Source organism: Mauremys reevesii, linkage group 7, assembly GCF_016161935.1.
Source record: "Mauremys reevesii isolate NIE-2019 linkage group 7, ASM1616193v1, whole genome shotgun sequence".
Classification (NCBI taxonomy): Eukaryota; Metazoa; Chordata; order Testudines; family Geoemydidae; genus Mauremys; species Mauremys reevesii.
This window is the reverse complement of record NC_052629.1, coordinates 887413-913186: the sequence shown is the minus strand read 5'-3', so window position 1 is coordinate 913186 and position 25774 is coordinate 887413. Positions and strand designations below refer to the sequence as shown.

Below are 25774 nucleotides of genomic sequence, written 5' to 3'. Positions count from 1 at the left end.
AAAATATTTTAATAATTGGAGATATACCAATCTCCTAGAACTGGAAGGGACCTTGAAAGGTCATCAAGTCCAGCCCCCTGCCTTCACTAGCAGGACCAATTTTTGCCCCAGACCCCTAAGTGGCCTCCTCAAGGATTGAACTCACAACCCTGGGTTTAGCAAGCCAATGCTCAAACCACTGAGCTATCCCACCCCCCAAATGATTTTCTAGTGATCATTTAAAATATGTAATAAATGATAATGGAGTCAAAAGAATGTCACCACATCCAGCACACTAACCATCACTCCTACGGAAAGCCCGGAGAGAATGTCAATGGGCCCCTTGATGTTAGGCATGTGGTCTAGCTCAGATCTCTGAGCCCCGTTGAACCAGGGAAGGGTGGAGTATGGAGCTGGCTATGTTGCCAGGAGGAACTTGTGTGGTAGACATGCTGGATATTTCATGAAACAAGCAGTAAATCACCCTTAGAGTTTCTAACCATTTTAGATGATAACTGTATCTGTGATGGGGCTAGCTGCAGCACCCTGATCATTGAGGTTGCTTAGCACCAAGAAGGCTGCAGGCTTAATTAGAGCCAATCAACATATTTCCAGTGGGCATTACTAACTCTTGACGAGCAAAGAGTCCTGTGGCACCGTATAGACCAGGGGTAGGCAACCTATGGCACGGGTGCCGAAGGCGGCATGCGAGCTGATTTTCAGTGGCACTCACGCTGCCCTGGTCCTGCCCACCGGTCCGGGGGGCTCTGCATTTTAATTTAATTTTAAATGAAGCTTCTTAAACATTTTAAAAATCATATTTACTTTACATACAACAATAGTGTAGTTATATATTATAGACTTATAGAAAGAGACCTTCTAAAAACGTTAAAATGTATTACCGGCACGTGAAACCTTAAATCAGGGTGAATAAATGAAGACTCGGCACATCACATCTGAAAGGTTGCCGACCCCGGTATGGATTAACAGATGTATTGGAGCATGAGCTTTCGTGGGTGAATACCCACTTTGTCAGATGCAGCCACGAAAGCTCATACTCCAATACTTCTGTTAGTCTATAAGGTGCCACGGGACTCTTTGCTGCTTTTACAGATCCAGACTAACACGGCTCCCCCTCTGATACTTAACACTTGACAGTAATTACTGGGCTAATTACACAATTGGTTCAGTAACTGGGAGGACCAGGAAGCAAGGGGAGGCTCAGAGGGTGAGCTGGGTGGAGGAGAGAAGCTGAGTGGAAGGCACCTCCTGCTGTACACTTGTGCTATGTCCTGCTCCGTGCAAAAACAGAGGGTTACAGGTGCACGTGGTGGAAAAACAGACTGTGTGTTTGTGACTGACAGGCTGGGCAGCACTGCTCCCTGAAGAAGCAGCCTATGATATACAACACACGAGGGATTGCTCCCAACCCAATGTAACTCTATTCTGGACCTCATTATAATGGATAAAGGTGAACTAACCACTGGACTGGAAGTTGGTAGTTGCCTGGGGAGCGGTGATCATAATCCAATTACTCAATATAGGCAAACAGAGGACAGTCCCAACCAGTTTATATATATGTACTTGGTGCTTCAAAAAGGCTAATTGCCCAAAGATGAGGAAATTGATTGGGAGGAAAATTTTAGATAATGTGAATGAAAACATTGTTCTTGAAGAAGAATTTATTACATGACCAAAAAGCATGATTCCATAATCAAGGTGGGGGGGCAGGGGGGCGGGAAGACAGCTTTGGCAAAAAGTCCGTCCTGAGTCAGCGCAAAGTGAAGGTAGTAATTACAAATAAAAATGACACATATAACACATGGGAAAAGGGGTAAGTTGATATCAATCAATATAAACCAGAAGTTACAAGTGCAGGGAAAAATCCATACCTGATAGGGTTAATAAGAGAGTTTTTTAAATATATTGGGAAAAGAAGGAATCCTAGAAATGGTATAGGGTTCTTACCAGACTCAGATGGTAAAAGGGTTCGGTAACATTTCTATTCTGTATTTGGAAAGAAGTAGGGTGAAGTACTTATGTCACAGTAGGATGATGAAGCACTGAGGAGGATGTCAGACAGCATCTATTAGGGATACATATTTTTAAATCAGCCAGCCCAGATAATTTGTACCCAAGAGTCCCAGCAGAGGTGGCTGAGGCGATCTCTGTCTGACTGACCATTTTTAACAGCAGTTGGAATGCCAGGGAAATTAGAGAAAAGTGCTAACCTTGTGCCAATAGTCAAGAAGAGCAAAGCAGGATGGCCTGGTAATTATAGGCCACTTCGCCTGACATCAGTCCTGAGCAAAATAATGGTTAAGATGATATGGGATGCAATTGATAGGTAGGGCCCTACCAAATTCATGGCCATGAAAAACGCATCACAGACCGTGGAATCTGGTCTCCCCCTGTGTAATCTGGTCTTTTGTGTGCTTTTACCCTACACTATATGGATTTCATGGGGCAGGCCGGCATTTCTCAAACTGGGGGTCCTCACCCAAAAGGGAGTTGAAGGGGGGATGTGTGCAAGGTTATTTTTGGGGGTGGGGGGTGAGGGATCATAGTATTGCCACCTTTACTTCTGTGCTGCCTTCAGAGCTGGGCGGCTGCAGAATGGCAGCTGTTGGTCAGGCACCCAGGTCTGAAGGCAGCGCCCAGCCAGCAGCAGCGCAGAAGTAAGCGTGGCAATACCAGACCATGCCACCCTCACTTCTGTGCTGCTGCCATCAGAGCTGGGCGGCCGGACAGTGGCAGCTGCTGACTGAGGGCCCAGCTCTGCAGGTAGCAGGGCAGAAGTCAGGGTGGCAATACCACACAGGCCTTCCTTACTTCTGTGCTGCTGCTGGCAGCGACTCTGCCTTCAGAGCTGGGCTCCCGGCCAGCAGCCGCTACTTTCTAGGTGCCCAGCTCTGCAGGCATCGCTGCCCGCAGCAGCAGCGCAGAAGTAAGGGTAGCAGTACGCAACGCCCCCTACAATAACCCTGCAAACCCCCCACAACTCCTTTTTGGGTCAAGTCGCCTACAGTTACAACACCGTGAAATTTCAGATTTAAATACCTGAAATCACGAAATTTACGATTTTTTAAATCCTATGACTGTGAAATTGACTAAAATGGATGGTGAATTTGGTAGGGCCCTATTGATAAAAGATGGGAGTATAATTAATGTCAGTCAACATGGGCTTATGGAAAATAGGTCTTATCAAACAAACCTGATTTCATTCTTTAATGGGATTACAAGTTTGGTCGACAAAGGTAACTGCATAAATCTTAGACTTGACTTTACTTTCTACTTTAGTGAGGCATTGGATACAATACCGAACGACCTTCTGATTTTAAAATTTGGACTATACAATATCAGTAGAGTACACACTAAATGGATTAACAATTGCTTGGCAGATCTCAAAGTAGCCGTCAATGAGGAATCATCATCGACGGGAGGTGTTTCTAGTGCAGTTCCTCAGGGATCAGTACTACAACTGACTCTGTTCATCATTTTTACCAATGACCTGGAAACAAACATCAAATCCGTATCAGAGGGGTAGCCGTGTTAGTCTGGATCTGTAAAAAAGCAACAGAGAGTCCTGTGGCACCTTTAAGACTAACAGATGTATTGGAGCATGAGCTTTCATGGGTGAATACCCACTTCATCAGACACATGTGAAAAGCTTATGCTCCAATACATCTATTAGTCTTAAAAGTGCCACAGGACTCTCTGTTGCTTTTATCAAATCTGTAGATGATACAAAGATTGTCATAGTGATAAATAGTGATGAGGACAGGGCAGACATCTGGAGCGATCTGGATCACTTGGTGATCTGCCCATTCAAAGCAAATGTGTTTAATACAACCAAATGCAAGATCACAAGTCTAGGAAAAAGGAGTGTGGGATATACCCAAAGAATGGGGGACTGTTCTCCTAGAAAGCCGTGACTCTGAGAAAGATTTGTGGGTCACAGTGGACAAGCAACTCAACATGAGCTTCCAGTGCCATGCTGTAGCAAACAGGACAAATGCACTCCTTGGCTGTAGAAAGAGGGGAATAGTGAGTAGGAGCAGGGATGTGATTTTACCTCTATCTCTGGGAGTGGCAAGACCTATTCTGGAATACTGAGTCCAGTTCTGGTGTCCACATTTGAAAAAGGATGTTATAAAATTGGAGAGGGGGCAGAAACGAGCCACAGAAATGATTTGAGGCCTGGAGAAAATGCCTGACAGGTGGAGACAAAGAACTTCAAGAAGATTAAGAGGTGATTTGATTACAGCGCATACGTCCCTTCCGGGGGTGGAAATATCAGGTAGAAAAGGGCTCTTTAATCTGGCGGAGAAAGGCACAATAAGAACCAATGGCCGGGAACTGAAGCCAGACACATTCAGATAGCAAATGAGGCACACATTTTTAATAGTGAGGGTGATTAACCATTGGAACAAACTGCCAAGGAAAGTGGTGGATTCCCTTGGTGTCTTCAGATCCAGACTGGTGATCTTTCTAGAAGATATTTTAGTCAAACACAAGTTTGGAGCTCAAAACAGGGATAACTGGGCAAAATGTTCTGGCCTGTGATATACAGGGGGTCAGACTAGCTGATCTAATAGTCCCCCGTGGCCTTAAACTCTGAAACTCTCCCTTGTGGGGAAAGCTGGAGAGCAAGAGACAACTACAGGGAGAAGAAAACAAAATGCAGGGCCTCTAGCTGCAACAAAACAGTGAGCACCACGTGCAAAAAGAGAACTCTGCCCTGCCCCAGGAAAAATCACAGTGCACACTAGGCTCCGCCCCACCCTATCACACACAAAGCTGCCCACAGTGACCCATGCAGCTATGACCTCCATGTTGGGTAGCTACATCTAGGGAGGACACTGCACACCAGGAGAAAACTCCCACCTGCTCAGCAGCACAGGGCACCACAAGCACATCCCCACCATGCCCAGCTCCAGGCTCTAAATACAGGTCTCTGTCCTGACATCAAAGCCCCAAGAGGTACCTTTCTTTCCAGAGCCACGACCTTCCACTAGCACCATGACATTGCTGGCCACAGAGGGAGGCTTCTGACTCCAGGAAACTGACCCACCACAGATGGGACCCCCTGTCGAGGGAGCAAGAGCAACCATGGGCCTCCCCGTGATCAGAGCTAAACACACAATTCATCGCCTCAGCTTAGCCTGTCCCTCGATAAACACTTCATGCAGATGTATCCCCACACGCACATCACATCCCACTGCTCACCGGCACCGGAACCAGAGGGGGCCAGAGCCCTCCCACTTTTTGAAAGTGGGCCCTGCCCCTTTCCCCTCCTCTTTCCCCCAAGGTCCCACACCCCGGCCAGGCCAGCGTGGAGCCCAGCCGAGGAGCCTGGGCAGTTGTGGGAGCCATGCAGACCCTCCACTGCTTGTGGCGCATCAGGGCTGACAGCACCCCCCGGCCCGTGTCCCCGCCCCCTGCCCCGGGCTTCCCGCCCAGCCCAGAGCAAGTGGAGTGTCTATGACCCTGCATGACTCTCCCGGACCTGGCTCTGGCAGGGGAGGCCTTGGAGCCGCAGCCCGGCCATGGTAAGAGACACTCAGGCAGCTTTGGGGAGCCGCAGCATGGACCCTCCACCTTCCCTGGGTGGGGAGTCCAGGGGACAGGGAGACAGGCCTGGGGCTGCTCTCAGCGGGCCCCCCACACCTGGGGTTGCCAGGCATCCAGCTTTCGACTGGAACACCTGGTTGAAAAGGGACCCTGGCGGCTCCGGCCAGCACTGCTGACTGGGCCGTTAAAAGTCCAGTTGGCTGCTGCAGCGGGGCAGGCAGGGTGCCTGCCCAGCTCCACACGGCTCCCGGGAAGCTAACGGCATCTCCCTCTGGCTGCTAAGCGTTGGGGTGGCTCCGTAAGCTGCCCCCACCAATGGCTGGTTCTGCAGCTCCCATTGGCTAGGAACCACAGCCAATGGGAGCTGTGGGGGCGGCGTGTGCCGGCAGGAGCAGTGCACAGAGCCGCCAGGCAGCGCCTCCCTCTGCCTAGGAGCCAGGACATGCCGGCAGCTTCCAGGAGCTGCCTGAAGTGAGTGCCACCCAGAGCCGCACCCCTCACTCCCTCCTGTACCCCAAACCCCTCATACCTGAGCCCGCACCCCCAGCTGGAGCCCACACCCCCTCCTGCACCCTAACCCCCTCCCCCATCCCAGAGCCCCCTCCTGCACCCTGAACCCCTCATCCCCAGCCCCACCCCAGAGCCCACACCCTCCCACACCCTAACCCCTCCCCATCCCAGAGCCCCCTCCTGCACCCTGAACCCCTCATTTCTGGCCCCACTCAGGAGCCCACACCCCCACCACAGAGCCCGTACTCCTCCCACACCCAAACTCCCTGCCCCAGCCTGGAACCCCACACTCATCTCTGGCCCCAGCCCGAGCCCTCACCCCTTCTCGCACCCCAACCCCCTGCCCCAGCCTGGTGAAAATGAGCGAGTGTGGGAGAGAGCGAGTGATGGGGGGAGGGGCCTTGGGAAGGGGGTGGGGCAGGGGGCGGGACAAGGGTGTTCAGTTTTTTGCAGATAGAAAGCTGGTAACCCTACCCGCACCGTGGCTGGGCAGTGGCAGGAGACCCACACTGGCAACTGTGGGGAGCCGGTGCCTCCACCTGCCCTGGGTGGGAGGCCCGAGGGGTGGGGACACAGGCAGGGGGCTGCTTTCAGCCCCACCCCCACCCCAGATCCGCTCCCGCTTCCGGCTTGGCCAGGGAGGCGGGGCCTCCAGGGCAAGAGGAGAGGCAGGGGGGCCTCAGGGACGGGGGGCGGGAAGGCTCTGATGCCCTTGCCACTGCTTCCATACATCCCACACCCTCCACACACCTACCACTGCTTCCATATACTGCACCCCCCCCACACACCCCACTACTGCCACACACCCCACAGCCTCACCCAGATACCACTATCCCCATACACCCCACTCACACACGTACCACTGCTTCCATATACTGCACCCCCCCACATACCCCACTACTGCCACACCCCACAGCCTCACCCAGATACCTCTGTCCCCATACACCCCATCCCCCCACCTGCCACTACCCCCATACATCCCACTCCCACACACCTACCACTGCTTCCATATACTGCACCCCCACACACACCCCGCTACCGCCACACACCCCACAGCCTCACCCAGATACCACTACCCCCATACACCCCATCCCCCCACCTGCCACTATCCCCATACATCCCACTCCCACACACATACCATTGCCTCTGTGTACCCCACCCCCACATACACCCCATACACACACCACTGCCCCCCTCCACATACCACTACCACTCCACAGACACACCCCTTAGCCCATACACAGTCCATACACACAACATCTGACAACCCTCTCTCTCACACACACACACAACCCAAAATACCCCATAAACAGATCAAGTTATTTCTCCTGCAAGCTGGGAAGACAGAGCAAGCTGCTATTGTTATTTATTTTTGTAGATACTGGTGCTGAAACCATTCACCCTGGCCAGAAAACAGCAGAGAATTGGAGCATAAGTTTTCGTGGGTGAATACCCACCTCGTCAGATGAAAGCTCATGCTCCAATACGTCCGTTAGTCTATACGGTGCCACAGGATCCTTTGTCACTTTTCACAGATACAGACTAACACAGCTCCCCTCTGATAGCAGAGAATTGTTACTGTAGGAAGATGTATTTTATGTGATGCCCACATGAAGCTAGTCATCAATATTAATCTCCATGTTTTTAAGCCCTCGCCTTCCCCATCTCCCCGTGTCTCTCAGTGTGTCCCATCTGCTCCCTCTCTCTTAGTTTCTAGGCAATCCTATCCAGCACACCACCAAACACACACACAACAGAGAGGTGTATGTGCTCCGCTCTACCCATAACCCTCAAGAGCAGGTTCTTCTCTTTCCAGAATGTGGCTGCCACACATCTGGCTGTCATTACTAAGCTTGTGTACGGGTCACGTCCTTTCAAGTCGTAAATTCCTAGTTGTGGCAGCCCCAACAGTAGCGCCACAGGGCCCATCCGTTCCACTGATCTGTCACCTTCAAGGTGAGCAGAGAAGTTTTCATTTCATTTTTTAAAGGAACCAATTAGTGAACACAGCATGGAGATTCCACACAGGGAGCAGATTCCCCTATCTGGGAGCGTGACACGGACCCAAAGCAAAACCACTGATTCTCCTACTGCCCAGCCATGGCTGCAGCGCCAGGCTCTCATCTGTTCGTAGGAGAGGAGCATGAAGTGGTGGCGGGACGACAGTGTGAGGAAGGGAAGATCCTAACCTCTCCCTTCCAGAGGAAGTGCCAGACAAGGAATCCCAATTCACAAGAAGCCCCCCACTACCACCAGAACAATCAGCAGGGGACATTCCCTGTCCTGAGACGCAAGCTCACCCCTTGAAGGGCATGGGATAGGGAAGGCCACGTCCTGCCCTTGCCCCAGGACAGCATGTCACGGATCCGCAGGATAGGGACTATGGCCCTACCCTCTCCTCATTCATCTCCCTTTTGCAAAGCCAGGCCCCCAGGCCGAGCGCTGTACAACTTGCTTTGAAAAGAGAAGTCATGCTGCACTCTCCTCACTCTGCACTTCCCAGCAGCCCCGTCACCTCTGCCCCCATGGCCTAGAACACACTTGGCAATGGCTGGGCAGCCGTTCTGCTGTGGCACTGCCAGGGCCCAGAACGGGGATGGAGAGCACAGGACAGTCTCCTAGCTCCCAGTTCTGTTATTTGTTCTAGAAATGCCTCGCCAACCTCTTTCTGATTTGCTGGTCTATAGCAGACCCCTACCATGACATCAGCCCAATTTCCCCCCCTTTTATCTTTACCCAGAGACTCTCAACTGCTCTGCCTCCTACCTCCGTCTGGCCCTCGGAACAGGTGTATATATTCTTGATGTATAATACACGTCTCCTCCCTTTTTCCCTGGCTGTCCTTTCTGAACAAGCTGTACCCCTGTATAACAAGATTCCAGTCAGCGGCTTTATCCCAAGTCTCTATGATGCTAGTAAAGTCATTTAACTTACACACTAGTACTTCCAGTTCTTCCCCATACTCCTTCCAGTTGTGCAGATTGCCCATCAACTTCCCTCTTGTTGCTCTTATGATCCTATTCGAATTTTCCATGTCCCACCCAGAAGTCTAGCCCTCGCTTAAGGCTGTCTTTTTTCTGCTTACCTATGTGCTTTTGTCACATGTCCCTGGAGCCCTAATTTAATGCCCTCCTCAAGAGGTTGGCTCCCCCCTTTCAGCCATGGAAATGAATGATCTTGGGCATCTTTGACAGGGCTTCTTCCTCTATACACAGGAAGCTGGAACCCTGCGTACCTCCAAAGAGAGGAGCTCTTACCCTGCATGCTCTGCTGAGGCTTCGCACACAATACTGGAAGGTAACAGTCTGGCTAAGGTGAAATTCAGAAGGTACCTTACCGAGGAATCTGGGATGCAGTCACAAAGACACTTCATCTTTGTGAAAAACGGTGTTCAGCAGGTCTGCCGTGAGGGCCCCAACCTCCCCCACCCTCCTAGGGGAGTAATCACCACAAATAGGGCAACCCTCACGGAGAGGTGCAGAAGGGAGCAAGAAGCCAAAGGTAAGTGGTGCTGTTGACATCACAGGGAAAGCCGCTTCCACTTAGCAGACTAGCATTAAGAATTAGCATGCAGAGGGTCTCCTGCTGTTCAGGCTGAATTGAACATACTGGAGCAGGCGCTCTCTCTACTGGATATCCATCCAAAAGCCATGCTGGGGTGGTTTGTCTTGCCCTTATTCGGAGATAGTAGGCCTGGGAACAGCTGTAGGTAGATGCATGGGCGGGCTGCCAGCTGCAGAACGATGGGGAACCAGAACTACCTCAGCCACAAGGAAGGTCTGAGGATCACTGTGGCCCTGCCAAGCTTGATTTTCCTAAGGACGTGGGGCAGGAGGGGAGGGGAGGGGAGCTGAGCTGCCCACTGCACCAGGAAGGTGTCCCCTCTGGAGTTGAGACCTGACCATCTTGGGAGCAATAAGTCAGGCACTTTTTGTTCCACTGGGTTCCAAAGAGATCTCACAACGGGACACCCCTTTGGTGAAAGATTTGCTGCACTGTCAACAGGTGGAGTTCCCCTTTGTAATCCCTGTGCAAGCACCTGCAGTGGCTGGCTGCTAGGGAGTTCATTACCCCTGGAACGTGAACTGCCGAAAGTGTGCTCTGATGCTGGATGCACCAGTTCCAGAGCTGGCCCATCTTCCTGCAGAATGGAGTGGCTCTTGCTCCTCCCTGCTTGTTTATGAACTAGACAGAGATCATGTCGTCTGATCTGACCTGAATGTGCATGGACCAGGCAATGGGTAGAAATATCTTGCATGCCTTGTGGACTGCACAAAGCTCAAGCAGGTTGATGTGCATCCTGGATTCCTGCAGGGGCCAGGAGCCTTGGGCTGTCTGGTCATGTAGATGCGCTCCCCATCCCAACAGAGGCATCCATGATGAGTGTTCTTGGAGGGAGCGAGAAAATGAAGGAACCACTGTGGCACCTTTGTCCACAGCAGACTGCATGGAACTCTGTTTCTGGACAGATGGCAGGCAAAGTCAGATCACCCAGGAATTGAATCTATGTGGGCAGGGCACCCACTGGATATTCCATACCTAGGGGCTAGCCCATTTAACCATCCCTACCAGAGTCCAATCTGTGTCCAATTCGATCTTGCTTGGTGATCAAGCCCCTAACAAAGAGCTGTGCAGAGCAAAGAACCCCCTCAAACAAATTCTATGTGTTTGGATTCTGAAGATAAGGAAGGTCCCTCTATAGCAGATGTCCGACCCCCTCGGCCAACTCCAAAGAGACAAAATCTATCACAGAGAAGGGAAATATTTACACACGTTAGTCTAGCTCCAGTTAAATATTATGCTTAGCTGTCTGGAGTCTGTGTTCTCAGGCTACGTCTCTGAAATCAAAGGTTAAACTTCATAACAATTATGAAGCTGCGCTGCTCAAATTCAAAGGGAGTTAAAGGCCATTACAATAGTTTTACTGCTGATATTAAAATGAAATTATTCTGTCTTCTCCAAGACACCTGGAGCTGAAACCTTCTGAACTCTCCTATCAACACACACAGAAAGCCTACGCGCAGCACTGATAACCAAGGCAGGTTCTGTGAAAGCCTGTGAGCAGCGCCTGAGAGCGGCTTTGAAGCAGCCTGTGAAGGAGCGAGAGCCTCTTCTCTCCGGAAAATGTGTTTAGTGGAAAGTAAGCAAGTTGTCGGGGGAAAAGCTGACAATGTTGATTCCAACAGTTGTACTAGGAACAAACAGCCAAGCAGATTAGGTTACCAGAACGAGAAATGCCTCTGACAAGCCCACGTCAATGCCGGGCTTTCAGAGACAATGTGTGCTTCAGCCACATTCACAGCCTCGGTGCCACAGGCCCGAGGGGCAAAACTCACTGCCCGTGTCCGCAGCCCCTTTGCATGGGGTCCCATGCGCACCACCAGCTCCAGCGGTTTGGCCGGGAGTTACAGAGCTGGGAACTGAGAGAGAGACGGCAACAAAGAGGGGTCTGTGCTCTGGGTCTCTTTACAGCTCCTCATCTTTTCTGGAGGAATTTTATTTTTTGTGGGGGAGGGGGCATTCAGGCTGGGAATACACCAGGGGGCTCTCAGCTCCCTTCTCTCTCCCCTCCTCCCCTGGGGAGTCTGCCATACCCGCCTCAGCCTCCCCACTGGGGCCTGCAGCATCCCAAGAAGCTGAGGGGCTTCCTTCACCTCCCCAATAATGGGGGGGAGGGTTCTGCAGCCCTGGTTTGATTTAATTAATTCCTTGCTCCTTCTTGAAGTGTCTGTGGTTTATTCTGCTGTGGTGATAGAGAGATCACTGTAGGCTGCTGGGATCCCTCTCCTCTACCCCGTCATTGCCTGGAGACCTGAGCCCTTCATAAGCACTTTTAATGTGTGTCCATAATATGGCAAGCCCTTCTGTCTCTCGAGGTTCTACTCCCCAGCTAATGCAAACATTACCAGGAATAGAGCATTCTCTCAGCTCCGTCTGGGCCATTATCATTTTATATTTGCTCTTTAATATTTACTGGGTTCATGCAAAGTGCATGCTCTGAGGGAAAAAAAATGAGCCGCAGCTTAGATCCAAATTTAGTAATTGCTGCAGCCCCATCTGACATGGATGGTTAGCAGGGAGATCTCCACAACACTTCACTTTCCACTGCATTCTGCATAGCGACCTGGCCCCCGTGTAGCAGGCACCCTGGAGCTGCCACCTACAAGAGTCTTCACAGCCCCTCCATCACATTTAGCAAATCCCATATACCCAAACACTCAGCATTGCTGATAGAACAACCAAAGTGACGCTGTCAGGCTACAGTGATAGGCACGCTGACGCAGTATGGTTTCCGAGCCACCCCACAGTAAAGACTGCAGCTCGTTGGAGCAAAATACATGCTATTTGTAACACCCGAGTTTATCAAAGCAAAAAGAATTTGAAAAATTGAATTTACATGTCATTATTGATGCTGCTTATTTGCCTTTTTCTTGAGTTGTTCCCACTGAAATGCTTATGTTTAATGGAAACTTCTGTGTTGGCTTTTGGTTTTGCAAACCCTGTTTTTTGGAAAACTTCTGTGTCAGCCCACTGTGACTGACTGTGTTTCTTTAATCCGAGAGGAGATGCTTCTCAGCCTGGCCTTTCCTAAGCCAGGTAGATGCTTGTTGGCACAGTCCTGGGGTGTCAGCTGGCTTTCGAATACCTGCTAGCTAGCCAAGGACTAGCCCTGGCTCCTGATGCCAGAGCTAACCTTGCAGCCTTACCTGTTAACGTGAGGTTGCTGTATGTGTTTGAGAACCGCTCCTTTAACAAAACCAAATGCATCTGAGCTGCCTTTTCTCGCTGCAGTTCCAACATAATGTCTGGGTGCTGGGCAATCTTACAGCCTTTCTGCTTATCCAGGGCAATGTCGCTGCGGACAATGTCTAGAGGGAGAGGAAAGAGAGAAAAAGGGAGACGGACAAACCTCAGCTTTCAGTTCCACCCAAAGGAGCCAGATGCTTGACTCTGAACCAGCCAACACTACAAGCAATAAACATTACCCGATCACACAAAACACAAGCCGAGGGGCAGCCCCCTGGGGCCCATCCACCCCATTTACCTTCTCAGCTCAAGCCCTAGATCATCTGCAGACCCCACTTCTTATCTCCCACTAGAATGTCAAGCCACTCTCTCTCATGCAGCAGCCTGTCCCATCCCCCTTGGAGTGGCTGGCCCCTGGCAGTTTATCACTCTAACTCACAATTATTACCGTTCCTTCACTGGAAAGTTTTGTCTAAAGTCTCCCAATGTTTATATCATGTCTCCTTGTTTCTGGTTTCTTTGCCAGTGATAACTACAGTGAGCTAAATGCCTCCCTGGTGTAAGGCCACTGCTTTCCCATAGCACCAGATACACCAGGGAGGGATTCGGCTCGAAGTCTCTGCTCCAGCACGATTAATCCTTATTGCAACTTTCAAACCTTGGATTAAATCTGCACAGATTATAACCCTGGGAACAGCTCCCGTGGCACCTTCCCGTCCTTGCTCCCCCCACATCAAGAATGTGGTGCTGATACTTCATTAGCTCTTCCTTTCTCTCCATATCAGTATTGTATGGGTCATATTGTTGATCATGACATAGCCTTCCCATCACACCCTCACACAAAACTCCTTGCCCGCTGCGGAGACTTGGGAGCAAAGGGAAAGAGAAAAGGAGAGAAAAAGAGGCTGTAGCTTCCCCTATATTCATAATGCACCGTGATACCACCTAGCCAGCGAGCCAATACAATCAGCAAGGAAAGCTGGAGCATTCTCGCAGTGTCACAGAAGGCTGTGTTTTACTCAGTCTATTTTTTCTTATCAGATGCACATTCCTTTCCAAAAATAACCCCCTGTAGGTGGCACCTTTGGACCCCAAAGAGCATGTGTTCTGATCCACTTGTTGGTCTGGCAGAATGTGTCCCCTACTACTATTTACTCTGCAGTTGCAGTACAGCGTTACAGATTACATATCAGAAGCACCAGGTGGTCAGAGCTGAGAGCCTCCCCTGCACCCAGGCCCTTATCTTGCAGGGCTATATACTCTTGTTTGCTTAGTGCCCTACTGTTTCCGGTAGGGTCATTACATGTAGACTCTGCCCAGCCTGCAGCCATCCCATTTGGTAATGGGCCTGACTGCAGGGTAACCATGCAGCTTTGGGATCCATCTTACTGACATTTGGCCCAGTTGTGCCCCTGAGAGCTGCCCTGATCTCCCCTGTCCAACTGCAGAGGAGCGAGGATAGCGGATGGCTGCCGTAGCAGCCCCATTCCATCCTGTTCCAGGATCAGAGTGCAGGGAGTGGGCTGGCTGGGGGCACACCGTGGCCCTTCAGTGCCGCACCTCTGTGTCAGGCATTAAGGCAGGAAGGGGGAAGGAGGTCCTGATACTTTGGGGATCTGTCAGGTTTCCTGTGGCTCACTCCACAGAAGTGCAAACTTTTCCCCAGTTACACAATGTGGGGAACCCCAGAGTTTTACACACACACACACACACCCTGCTCCCCTGTAGGAGCCTATTGCTTCTCAACCCCTATTCGGAAGAACTAATCTAACCGGTTGCTGTTCTCCAGCTAGAGTTCGACTGTGAGCCCAGCACTGTGCAGCTCTCAGGCCCCCACCAATATCAGGAGGCAAATCCAGCTGTGTAGAGACCCCTCTGGGCCCCCAGCCTGCTGTGCTCTGCACCCCAGCCATCTGGTCCTCTGACCACCCGATCTCCCACGCTAAGCAGGATGGGGCTCACGTTAGTGCTTGGATGCAGATCTACAAGGGACTGAAGGAAGTGGTGCTGGTTATTCATGTGAGGGGCCATCTTCCCTCCAAGTGAGTGTAAGCGGGGGAATGGTCCCGCTATTGTGGGGAACTTTCCTGGCTTCTGTGCTACCCCGGTGAAGTGGGCTAGCGAAAGGATCTGAGTCCTTGCTCCCACTTCCTTTACCCAGAGGCCTCTCTGCCCTTGAGGACTCTCCTGTTTGGCAGAGTTCTCGTAGCCCCAACAAGACTGGGCCCAGGATTCCTGGGGGGCTCAACCCCCAACCCTGCTGTGGCCACCTAGGACAGGGGCTAAGGTGTCCCCACTCCGGGGTACCCTCTCTGCACTGGGCACCTCCCTGACCCACTGATTATTCCATACAATTTAAAGCAAATACAAGTTGTTTACTTAACAATCAATTTAAAGAAAAGAATAAGAATAAATGGGAACGGTTACAGGGAAACACATCACCCTGCTCTGTGGCAGGGAACATTACAAACAATGTCTCTGGACATCAAGGCACTTTGCAGTCTGTTCCTTGTAGGCCCCAGGCCTCCTTCTCAGGCCCTGGCTGTGCTGCAGGGATGCTGTGGGTGGGACACTTGAAATGGTGGTGACCACACACCTCCGGGCTTTGGGTGGTGGGATCCTTCTTCCCAGTGCCAGCCCCCCAGTCAGGTTAAGATCCCCCTCCCAGCCTGGCCTGCATGGACCCTTGGCTGGAGCGTCTTTCTGCGCTGGGCCCTTTTACCAAGGTTCCCCCCTTGGCTGGCCCCAGTTGCTCACCACACTCTGGCTCTCTGGCTGCAGCTCTGCTCCCAGCACAGGATCTGCTCTCTCTGGGCTGTGCCTCTGGCTCTCTGGCTGCAGCTCTGCTCCCAGCACAGGATCTGCTCTCTCTGGGCTGTGCCTCTGGCTCTTGGGCTGCAGCTCTGCTCCCAGCACAGGATCTGCTCTCCCTGGGATGTGCCTCTGGCTCTCTGGCTGCAGCTCCGCTCCCAGCACAGGGTCTGCTCTCCCTGGGATGTGCCTCTGGCTCTCTGGCTGCAGCTCCGCTCCCAGCACAGGATCTGCTCTCTCTGGGCTGTGCCTCTGGCTCTCTGGCTGCAGCTCTGCTCCCAGCACAGGATCTGCTCTCTCTGGGCTGTGCCTCTGGCTCTTGGGCTGCAGCTCTGCTCCCAGCACAGGATCTGCTCTCCCTGGGATGTGCCTCTGGCTCTCTGGCTGCAGCTCCGCTCCCAGCACAGGGTCTGCTCTCCCTGGGATGTGCCTCTGGCTCTCTGGCTCCAGCTCTGCTCCCAGCACAGGATCTGCTCTCCCTGGGCTGTGCCTCTGGCTCCCTGGCTGCAGCTCCGCTCCCAGCACAGGATCTGCTCTCCCTGGGCTGTGCCTCTGGCTCTCTGGCTGCAGCTCTGGCCCCTCTGGATCTGGCCTGGCTCTGTTCTCCAGCTCAGCTTGGGCCCCTGCTTCCTCCTTAGCTCGACCCCACTCTGTCTGACTCCGGCACATTCCTGCTCACCCACGGAGGACGGGACCCACCCTGGCCTTCTGTCTCCCTGATTAGCCGGCCTGCCCTGTCAATCAGGCTGACCTGGAGCATTGGCCTCTTGCCATTGCCCCTGGGGACTGTCAGTCTCAGGGTCCTGATTTGCCATCAATCCCTCCCCTTTTAGTGCTGGGAGCTAGCAGCCAAAACACCCCCACTGAATGTTAGTAAGGGGGCAACAGTCCCCTTACATGAGCACCGAGGCCCCGGCAGTGGCAGGGTGCTAGGAGGTGCCATCTCTTGGAAAGGGAACTAGAGCTCTGTCACGCGTCCCCACTTCCTCCTGTACCACCTGCTCTCTCAGCTCCCTGGGCACAGGGAGGACGCAGAGTGGGACAACACGCCAGCTCCCTCAGGACTGGCAGGACGCCTGCACGCTCCCAGGTCCCTGGCAGCTTTTCTTGCTTGAAGGAGACACAGAGGATCTCCATTATCACAGGGCCAGGTGCCCCTTGTGAGACTTTGCCTGCTGGGGGCAGGGATCAGTTCTGGAGATGGTGGATTGGAATTGCTCCTCCAGGGCTGTGCTGTGGCCCCACGGAGGAAACTCTGGGGAGACAAGTAGCAGCCTCTGGTCCTGACATAGACCCTGGTAGTGGGCTGTGCACCGTGGCCAGGCAAGCTCCGTAGGCCCCTTAGCTGCCAGGCAAAAGACTCCTCCACTATCAGCCTGCACCTTCCCCAAGGGCCCCAGACCCCTGCTGTTGTGACCCCCTAACTGTCTCCTGCTCCCTAACTCTTCACAGGGACCCTGCCTGTGGCCCCCCTTAATTCCCCAGGGACCTCATCCCCTGCCTGTGAACCCCACCCCCAACTGTCTCCAACCCCTAAACTCCACACAGAGAATCTCCTCCCACTGCCTGTGGCCCCCACACTCCCCCAGGGACCTCCCATCCCCTGCCTGTGGCCCCCACCCCCAACTGTCTCCAACCCCTAAACTCCACACAGAGAATCTCCTCCCACTGCCTGTGGCCCCCACACTCCCCCAGGGACCTCCCATCCCCTGCCTGTGGCCCCCACCCCCAACTGTCTCCGATCCCTAAATTCCACACAGGGACTCCCCACTCCCTGCCTGTGAGCCCCAACCCCAACTGTCTCCTACCCCTAAACTCCACACAGAGAATCTCCTCCCACTGCCTGTGGCCCCCACACTCCCCCAGGGACCTCCCATCCCCTGCCTGTGGCCCCCACCCCCAACTGTCTCCAACCCCTAAACTCCACACAGAATCTCCTCCCACTGCCTGTGGCCCCCACACTCCTCCAGGGGGCCCCCACCCCTGCCTGTGAGCCCCATGCTCTTCCAGGGACCACCTACCCCCTGCCTGTGGCACCAACCCCCAACTGTCTCCTACCCCTAAATTCCACACAGGGACCCCCCCACTCCCTGCTTGTGATCCCCTCCCTCCACTCAGAAACCCCCATTGCCTGCCTGTGATCCCCACTCCCCTAATGTCTTCAACCCCCACACCCCGCCTAGAGCCCAACACTTTCCCCTGTATCCCTCCTATCTGACCCCAGCCCCCACCCGGCCCCCACCCAGAGCACTGTGGCCCCACAACTGCCTTCTGCCCAACAGCCACACAACCTTCCAGCCCCCATCCTGTGCTGGAAGAGCAGCTGCACATTCACCACGCTGCCCCTGCTGGCGGCTCGCCCAATCCACCCAGGGCCTGCCGCACTCTGCCAGCTCAGGTGAGAGCACGTCCTTCCGGGGCTGGGGTGGTTCCTCTGCCTCGGTGAGCCCCTCTTTGGTTTTGGCAGGCAGGGCTGACACCAGTGGCTGTGGCACTATAGGCACCCGTCATCCACCTCCATTCTGTAGGTGGCAAAGCTCAAACCCACAGCGGCCTGCAGAGACTGTGAGCAGAGGGGTCCTCATGGGGCTCTCTACTTGCCTCTTCTGATCAGCTGGTGGCTGCCGTGCCCACTAGTCTGTCTACACTTTGCTTTTCAAAGTTGCTCGTTTTCTCTTCCAGGTGCTTCTGGGAGTTTCCCAGGAACGACATCTCCCAGGGACAAGGTCGCCTGGCTAGGTCACTGTCTGGAGGAAGAGCTGGTCAGCCCAGCAGCCAGAGAATGAAAAGTTACAGTTCTGCGATCACCAGGATCTCACCATCTTGCCGGTATGTCTCTCTCTTAGCAGTACTGTGCCCTAGTGGGAGTAGCTCTTTACCGAGGAGTTAATTACTTCTAGGACAGCAGCACCTAACGGCCTCGGTCAGGGGCTGGACCCCACTGTGCTGGGTGCTGCACAAACTCAGACCGACGGTGCCCACGTCAAACAGGTTCTAATCGAAATGAGCACGTCAGTAACGTAGGAGTTTGAAGGAGCAGAGAGGCTGCCCAAGGCACTAACATACCCTATGAAATGCAGGGCAGTTAACGTTTCTGCCCCTTTCTTACGATAAAAAGGCTGCGTTGAACCAGCACAAACATGGGGGTTTGCATTTAGCACACGTTAAAGGGCTTGGTTTATATTAGACCAAATGCACAAGAGTGAGTGAAATCAGACAACGATTCTAGGGGCCTGTCGGGGAGCAGCCTCGTGGGGATGAGCAGGCTCGGGGGCTGACATGTTTACTGCCCATTCAGTGGACAGCCTGCACTGGACAGTCACTTTGCTTCAGTTAAAAACCCCAGCTTGTCCCAGTGTCAGGGGCGGCTCTAGGCACCAGCAAAACAAGCTGGTGCCTAGGGCGGCCAAATCTAGGGGGCGGCAGGCTGCGCCGGCGGACCTGCCGCAGTCATGCCTGCGGGAGGTCCACCGGAGCCCCGGGACGACCGGACCTACCGCAGGCATGACTGCGGACGGTTCGCTGGTCCCGCGGCTCGGCTGGACCTCCCGCAGGGATGACTGCGGCAGCTCAAGCGGAGCCGCGGGATCCGCGAACCGTCCGCAGCCGCGGGGGGTCCAGCCGGGCCACGCGGGACCAGCGGTCCCTCTGCAGTCATGCGCGCGGGAGGTCCGCTGCTCCCGCGGCTCCGGGGCGCCTCCCGCGCATGACTACTTGGGGCGGCCAAAACTGTAGAGCCGCCCCTGCCCAGTGTGGCTTGAAAGCTCGTCTCTCTCACCAGCAGAAGTTGGGCCAATAAAAGATATTATCTCACCCACCTGCCTCCCTGCAAAGAAAGTCACTTGAAGTGTCTTAGACTTTTTATATCAAAACAAAACAATTCACCTTGAAGCTGGTTCTCTTTCACCAGCGCCCATGGGCAGTCCCCAGCACTGGGCCTGGCAGGTACCAGCTGCATTTGATGGTACAGCTCCATACAGTACAATCACTCATGTAACAGCAGCACAAATGCAGTATGAAGGGAGCACACCCGTGTGGCAGGTCAGGTGAGCTGCGGCTGATTACAGGACAAAACTATCCGTGGGATTGGGGGCCACACAAATGAAGGGGGAATCCGAAGGCGCACTGTGGCCAGAGTGCCAAATAAAGCAAAGGGGCTCCCCACAGGCAGTATGTCTCCTCGCCCCAAGGTGGACCCAGTTCCTAGCTCAGTTCCACCAAGAGTGAGTCATGTCCCTCGTAAGACAGTAACTCCTGCTAGCGGATCCCAGCCATATTCCCCATATGCCTGGCCTATGTTGCCCTCCCTGCACGGAGGGCAACAGGTGATGCATATCACTGCTCAGCAAATAGCCTCCCTGCTCCCGAGCCCCTGGGCAGGGCCTTTGCACCCAAGCACACCCCACAGAGGAATTGTAGCACCATGCAGCTACCAACACACAGACCGTGACTACACCGTGCTGGGGGGCTGTGAGATGATCCGGTATCTGTGAGGAAGGTTGTTATCTCTGATTAACGATCTAACGCAGAGAGTGACCACCCTGCACACTGCAACAAAAACCCAAACCAGACAAAATAATGACACAGCTTCTCAGCCGCTCTGCCCTGCAGCCAACCTAGCAGACCAGAGGATGCTGGTGGTGCAGAGCAGGCTAGCAGCTTCTACTGCACCATCCTTCCCGCAGCCTGCGTGGGAGTGAAGGGGCATGGCCAGGAGGTCCCCACATCCCACCTGCTGGAATGGCCTCCTGAGGTCACCGGTAGCTGCTGCCAATTAGACCATCCCTCAGGCTCCTCTAACTCCCTGGAGGGGGCCGGGCCAGCAACAAGCAGCCCTGGATCAGGGGCCACAAAGGAAGCTGAAAGAAACCCTTGTACAAATGCTGGTTTTGAATTGTTCTGTTTATTCCTTGGCTGAACCTGGGGATCTGGGCCAAAACATCTCTACAAGACTAGAACATTCACAGATAACAAGTGTCTGCATTAGCCATTAGCCACAATACACTTGCTATACACTTGCAGTCTTACAACATGATTTTTAAAGAAAACTGAATAATGTTGTGATGCTCTGTACCTCGGGGGAACACCCTGCACCCCCATGTCCATCCTTAGAATATGACTGTGTGGTGTCCAGTGCAAAGTTGCTCATGTCGGGTGTCTTCGGAAGGCTCGTGATGCACTGAGCATTGTTATTACAGTGAGGTTATAGCTTATAATTTCAGTTATGAGGCTGAAAATGTGTCCTCATGGCTTAAAATAAGCCCAGGCAAAAACTCTCCTGGAGCAGAGGGGCAGTTCACACCTCATCGGGCATGGATGGGACAAACCCAGCCCAGCCTCACAGGAACAAAGGACACTGGCCCAGGCAGCAACAAAGGATCCGTTGGACTCTCGAGTGAGTCACCCCCCTCCCCTTGGTCAGTTGGGGACTGCGATGAGGTGATGCTCACCTGACCCTGAAACGGGGGGGAGGGAAGAGAAAGAGACAATGTCAAGAGGGAAGAAAGAACGTGATAAAAGGGAGAGACACGTTTGCCATGTTCCTCCTCTCTCTTCCACCTCCATCTACAGACACCACCACCAAGCGACTGAAGCGCTGATCAAAGGGGGGAGCCTGGCTGAAGGGCAACCAGGCAGCCAGTGGTTAGAAACATCTGTTTGTAAGGGCACTGAAAGTGTTAAGAGCAGCTTAGAATGTGTTCTGCTTTTATTTCATTTGACCAAATCTGACTTCTTGTGCTTTGATTTATAATCCCTAAATCTGTCTTTTGTAGTTAATAAATCTGTTCGTTTGTTCTACCTGAAGCAGTGAGTCTGGTTTGAAGCGTGTCAGAGACTCCCCTTGGGATAACAAGCCTGGTACATATCAATTTCTTTGTTAAATTGATGAACTCATATAAGCTTGCAGCGTCCAGTGGGCATAACTGGACACACTGCAAGTCGGAGGTTCCTAGAGTTGTGTCTGGGACTGGAGATATTGACTAGTGTCATTCGGTTGCACAATCCAAGGAGCAGTTTACACGCTAGAGGCTGTGGGTGAACAGCCCAGGGGTGGGGGTTCTCCCAGCAGAGCAGGGTCAGGCTGGCTCCCAGAGTCAAGGGTTGGAGTGACCTAGCAGCTCACCGGTCCAGATAACACCAGAGGGGAACATCACAAATATATTAGTTAGAAATGAACATCCCTGTTTATGGAAATGAGCAAGATGGGGTACTGGAAAGTAAAACTCATTTCAGGATCAAACTCATGCTTGACTGGGCACTAGAGAAACATACCAGTAAATTGCAAGTTGTAAAATATATAAAATATCTAGTTTTTAAAAAGCTCACCGCTATTCAAAATGTTTAAACAATTTCTCTAATCTATCTGTCCAGGATTTTATAAAGTGCTCTGTACTGTCTACACACGGGTATAAAATGATGATCACAAGTAGTTTATGCTTGCTACCAGCATGAGGCAAGTGTTACTTGGGTGGATTTAGATTTTAGTTTGTATGTGTTGGGTGCTTATTTGTTTGAATCTCTGAGCAAAAGATGAGGCTCTCCTGCATAGGAAGATGGATATAACAAGTAAAAAAGTAAATTTTTCTAAGAGAATTTTAGAGTATACAATAGCATCGGTCAAATACATCCACATACAATTCTGCTGTCTCACTCATCAACCAGTAAATAACTAACAAACCAGGATGTACCATTCTTTCTGGTCACAGAGCAATTTCCGATTATATTTGTAATGAGACAGTTTCTAATTGAAGAAACTAGAGATAAGAAATAGGAGGAGTCCATCCTTACCTTGAGTAACACCCTGTATGTAAACAGCGCCAGTCCCACCTCCCATTAGACAGATGGTGGGTGCGGATGTGACAAAAACAAGTGAAACAAAATTTGCTAATGAACAAAATTGCTCAGGACATTTCAAAGAGAACACGGAACCAAGTCGAATTACATTATAGGGGTCATTCCTGCGCTGGCCCTGGCACAGTCTCCAAGGGACCTAGTGGGTCTTACCCATCTCCAACTTCTATGGCCCACATCACACCCTGAGGAACCATGTGGGGAGACTCTTCACACACCGCTCTATCCTACCCACACCGAAAAGCAGCGTCTGCAGCCCTGCCCCCCAGGCCGTAGTGCAGCCATGCTCGCTGGAAACAAGAAAGGAAGAAGGTGCTGCAGGGTAAGTGCCAAGGCACAGAGCCTCCCCTGACAGTTCCTGGCCTCCAGCAGATCCCAAAGAACCAGGAAGGCCTCAGGAGACCCACAGTTGCTGGGGGCCGCTGACCATCCTGCTGCAGCTGCAGAGGCACAAACCCCCAGAAGAATTCATCGGAATCTCTGCAAGGGGAGCAACAGCTTTTTCAAACTTCACACTGAGCGCGGGCTTGATGGTCCTGGCAACTGGAGCCCCCGTGTCTCTCCAGAAGAGCCGAGACAGCCTGGGATTGCTGACTGGGGGGACAGAAGACATGGAACAGCCTCTGCCATTCTGTCTCTGCTTTCCATTCCCCCTTTCTGCTCCATTAGCCATCTCACGCCTGCCCAGTCCCCTACACCTGGGCCACTTTGCCCCACACCCTCAGCAGTCACCCCTCTTAGCATGACCCCTCCTGCCCCAGCCTCCTTCCCCCGAGCCTGTCGCCTGCCCTTTCCTGCCTGCCCTTGCCCCGCCTCACCAGCATGACCCCTCCTGCCGCCAGCCCCTGTAGGGAGACGGCCAGCAGCTCCTCCCTCCCTGGGGCCAGCACGGCAAGCATGAAGACTAGGCCAGTCACCCTGCCACCAGCGCAGCCCCAGGACCAGGAGTTGTCCATGTAGCAGATCCCCTGGTCTGCCCCTACAGATCCCAGCCAGACTGCCAGCAGGCACCGTGGGGCACCATCATGCCCAATGCATGAGACATGCAGCCCTCCCTGTCTCCAGTGCTCCGTGACTTGCACTCTCCACTTGTGGGTTTCCAGGTGGAGTGCAGGGTGTTGGGTTTAGCCTGCTCTATAAAGCCCTACAGTGTGGGGCCATTCTGCCCAAGAGAAACTCCCTCCCATACCCTGTGCAATCCCTCTGCAGCTGCACTCAGCAGAGAGACGCTCGCTAGACCTCAGTTCAAACAGGAAGAGGCTGCTAGCGGGGTGTTCTTGCCCCAGGGTATCCCTAACTGTGAAACTCTCTCCTCCAAAGGTGCTGACACTTTGGTGTCGTGAACAGGGCTGGCTCTAGGCACCGGCGTTCCAAGCATGTGCTTGGGGTGGCACTTTTCAAGGGGCGGCACTCTGGCTTTGTTTGTTTGTTTGCTTTGGCAGCGGCATTCCGCCCCCCCCCCCCTTTTAATTTATTTTATTTTATTTCTTAGCTTGGGGCTGCAAAAAACCTGGAGCTGGCCCTGGTTGTGAATACTCAAGATTTTATCACAAGTCTGGCAATATTTGGTGCTTTTCTTAAAGCCCCAGCTGCTGGAGTCAAAAGATGGCAAGAGAATCTCAATTTGCATTTTTTGTATTGTATTTTAAAAATAAGTTTCTAGCCTTCAAGGTTGTGGAGAACGTGAAGTGAATGTTCTCTAAGGCAAATAAAAAGAGCACAAAGCTTAGTACTTTTTAAAAATCTCATGATTTTGGGGGGCCAGGCGCATGAATATTAAATGTTGCCTTTCAGACCCAAACATTCAGGACACCTACTTTCTGACACAGAAGATTTTATGTGAATAAAATAACTTGCCTATTTTCTAATGATTTGCATACAGCCATAAAAAAATCATATGTGGATTTTGCGCTGGTGAAAGACATTTGTTAGAAAATTCTAGAATTAAGATTGACTGTACAACCTTAATTCTATCCCCATGTGAGTATGCATTACCATACAGTCTTTAATTACACAATCAAGCGCATACTATTTCTTCCCTGCATGGATCATCAGCAGGGTTTGAACTTAAAACCTTCAGCACGGATGGTTACAAGAGTAACTAGTATTGGAATCAGGCTGTTATCCTGCATGTGGAACAGCCACAGAGGGGTGGGAGAGAGACTTTTGCAAGAGAGAAGGAGAATGTTGGGCATCTAGATTTTGGGGTTCTGCTCCTGGCTCCGAGAAAGGAGTGTGATCTAGACGTTAGAGCAGAAGCTACAAACAGAACAGCCAATCACATAGACTTGGCGTATTTTTTCTGAAAAGGCTGCCAAGGAGCTGTGAAGTGCACAGGATTATTAACCGCAGTTAGTGGGAGAGATGGATTAGAGGAGGGGTTCTCACAATACATTTTTGGTGGCCTCAGAGTGCGGCCACCGCCGCTCTGACAATTTTTCCTAAAATACTTAAACTTAAGGAAAAACAAATAATTATGAACATATACATGTCCAAATCATTGTAATTTATTTATGTAGGGTTTTTTGCAATAATAAAAATGTACAGTTATTTCTATTCTTTACTGGACCTAAACAGACTAGAAACACAAATAAGGTGCTTTGCACATTCTTGTCTTTTTTAGTGTTTTTTCTTTTGCTTTTTTTGTTGCGCTTTTCTTTTTAAAAAGACTCACTGGCTAGTAAGTCTGCTGCTGTGAAAAGTGATACTTGTATGTTAATATCACTGTTTACAGCCTCCCAGCTAGCTACGTGACATAGCTGCACCGCTGTAAGGTCTCCCATGTAGCTGCTCCATGCTGACGAGACAGAGCTCTCCAATCGGCATAATTAAGCCATCCCTAACGAGCGGCAGTGGCTATGCTGGCAGGAGAGCATCTCCCACCAACATACCGCTGGCCAAATTGGCGCGTCTATCTGTGAAACTTTTGTTCACACCCCTGACTGACAAAAGTGCTCGTGTAAACACAGCCTTAGTCTGCCGTGAAAAGTGATATTAACAAACATACACATATCACTTTTCACAGCAGACTTACTCAGCCCTGGCATGCCAGGATACAATTAATCCCTGAATGGTGAGGTGGGTAGGGAGGCAGCGGGGCCGGGGTGATAGGAGGAACGGATGGGGGCTGGGGGTGGCAGCGGGGGCCAGAGCCCACTGTCACAAGGACAGGGGCTGGAGCCCATCGCTGTGCAGCTAGGGGATAGAGCTCAAAGCCCTGAGCCCGGAGACAGACCCAGACCCTGAAGCCCTGTGGCTGGAGCCTGCCACCCTAGGGCGGGAGCCTGGCCCCACCACCGTG

General features: G+C 52.2%; 1 protein-coding gene and 1 long non-coding RNA gene across 2 annotated transcripts in view; one reads left to right on the top strand and one right to left on the bottom strand.

Annotated features, from left to right (window-relative positions):
* HPSE2 (heparanase 2 (inactive)) overlaps window positions 1–25774 on the bottom strand; it is a 275991-nt gene that overhangs the window by 236363 nt on the left and 13854 nt on the right. Inside the window, exon 3 of the mRNA XM_039481786.1 lies at window positions 12771–12932. Coding sequence (XP_039337720.1) covers window positions 12771–12932 — 162 coding nt within the window. The remainder of the gene's footprint in view (window positions 1–12770; window positions 12933–25774) is intronic.
* LOC120368971 lies at window positions 17526–24007 on the top strand. The gene is made up of 3 exons (XR_005582866.1): window positions 17526–18019; window positions 18304–18450; window positions 23966–24007. It is a non-coding gene; the product is annotated as an uncharacterized LOC120368971 (long non-coding RNA).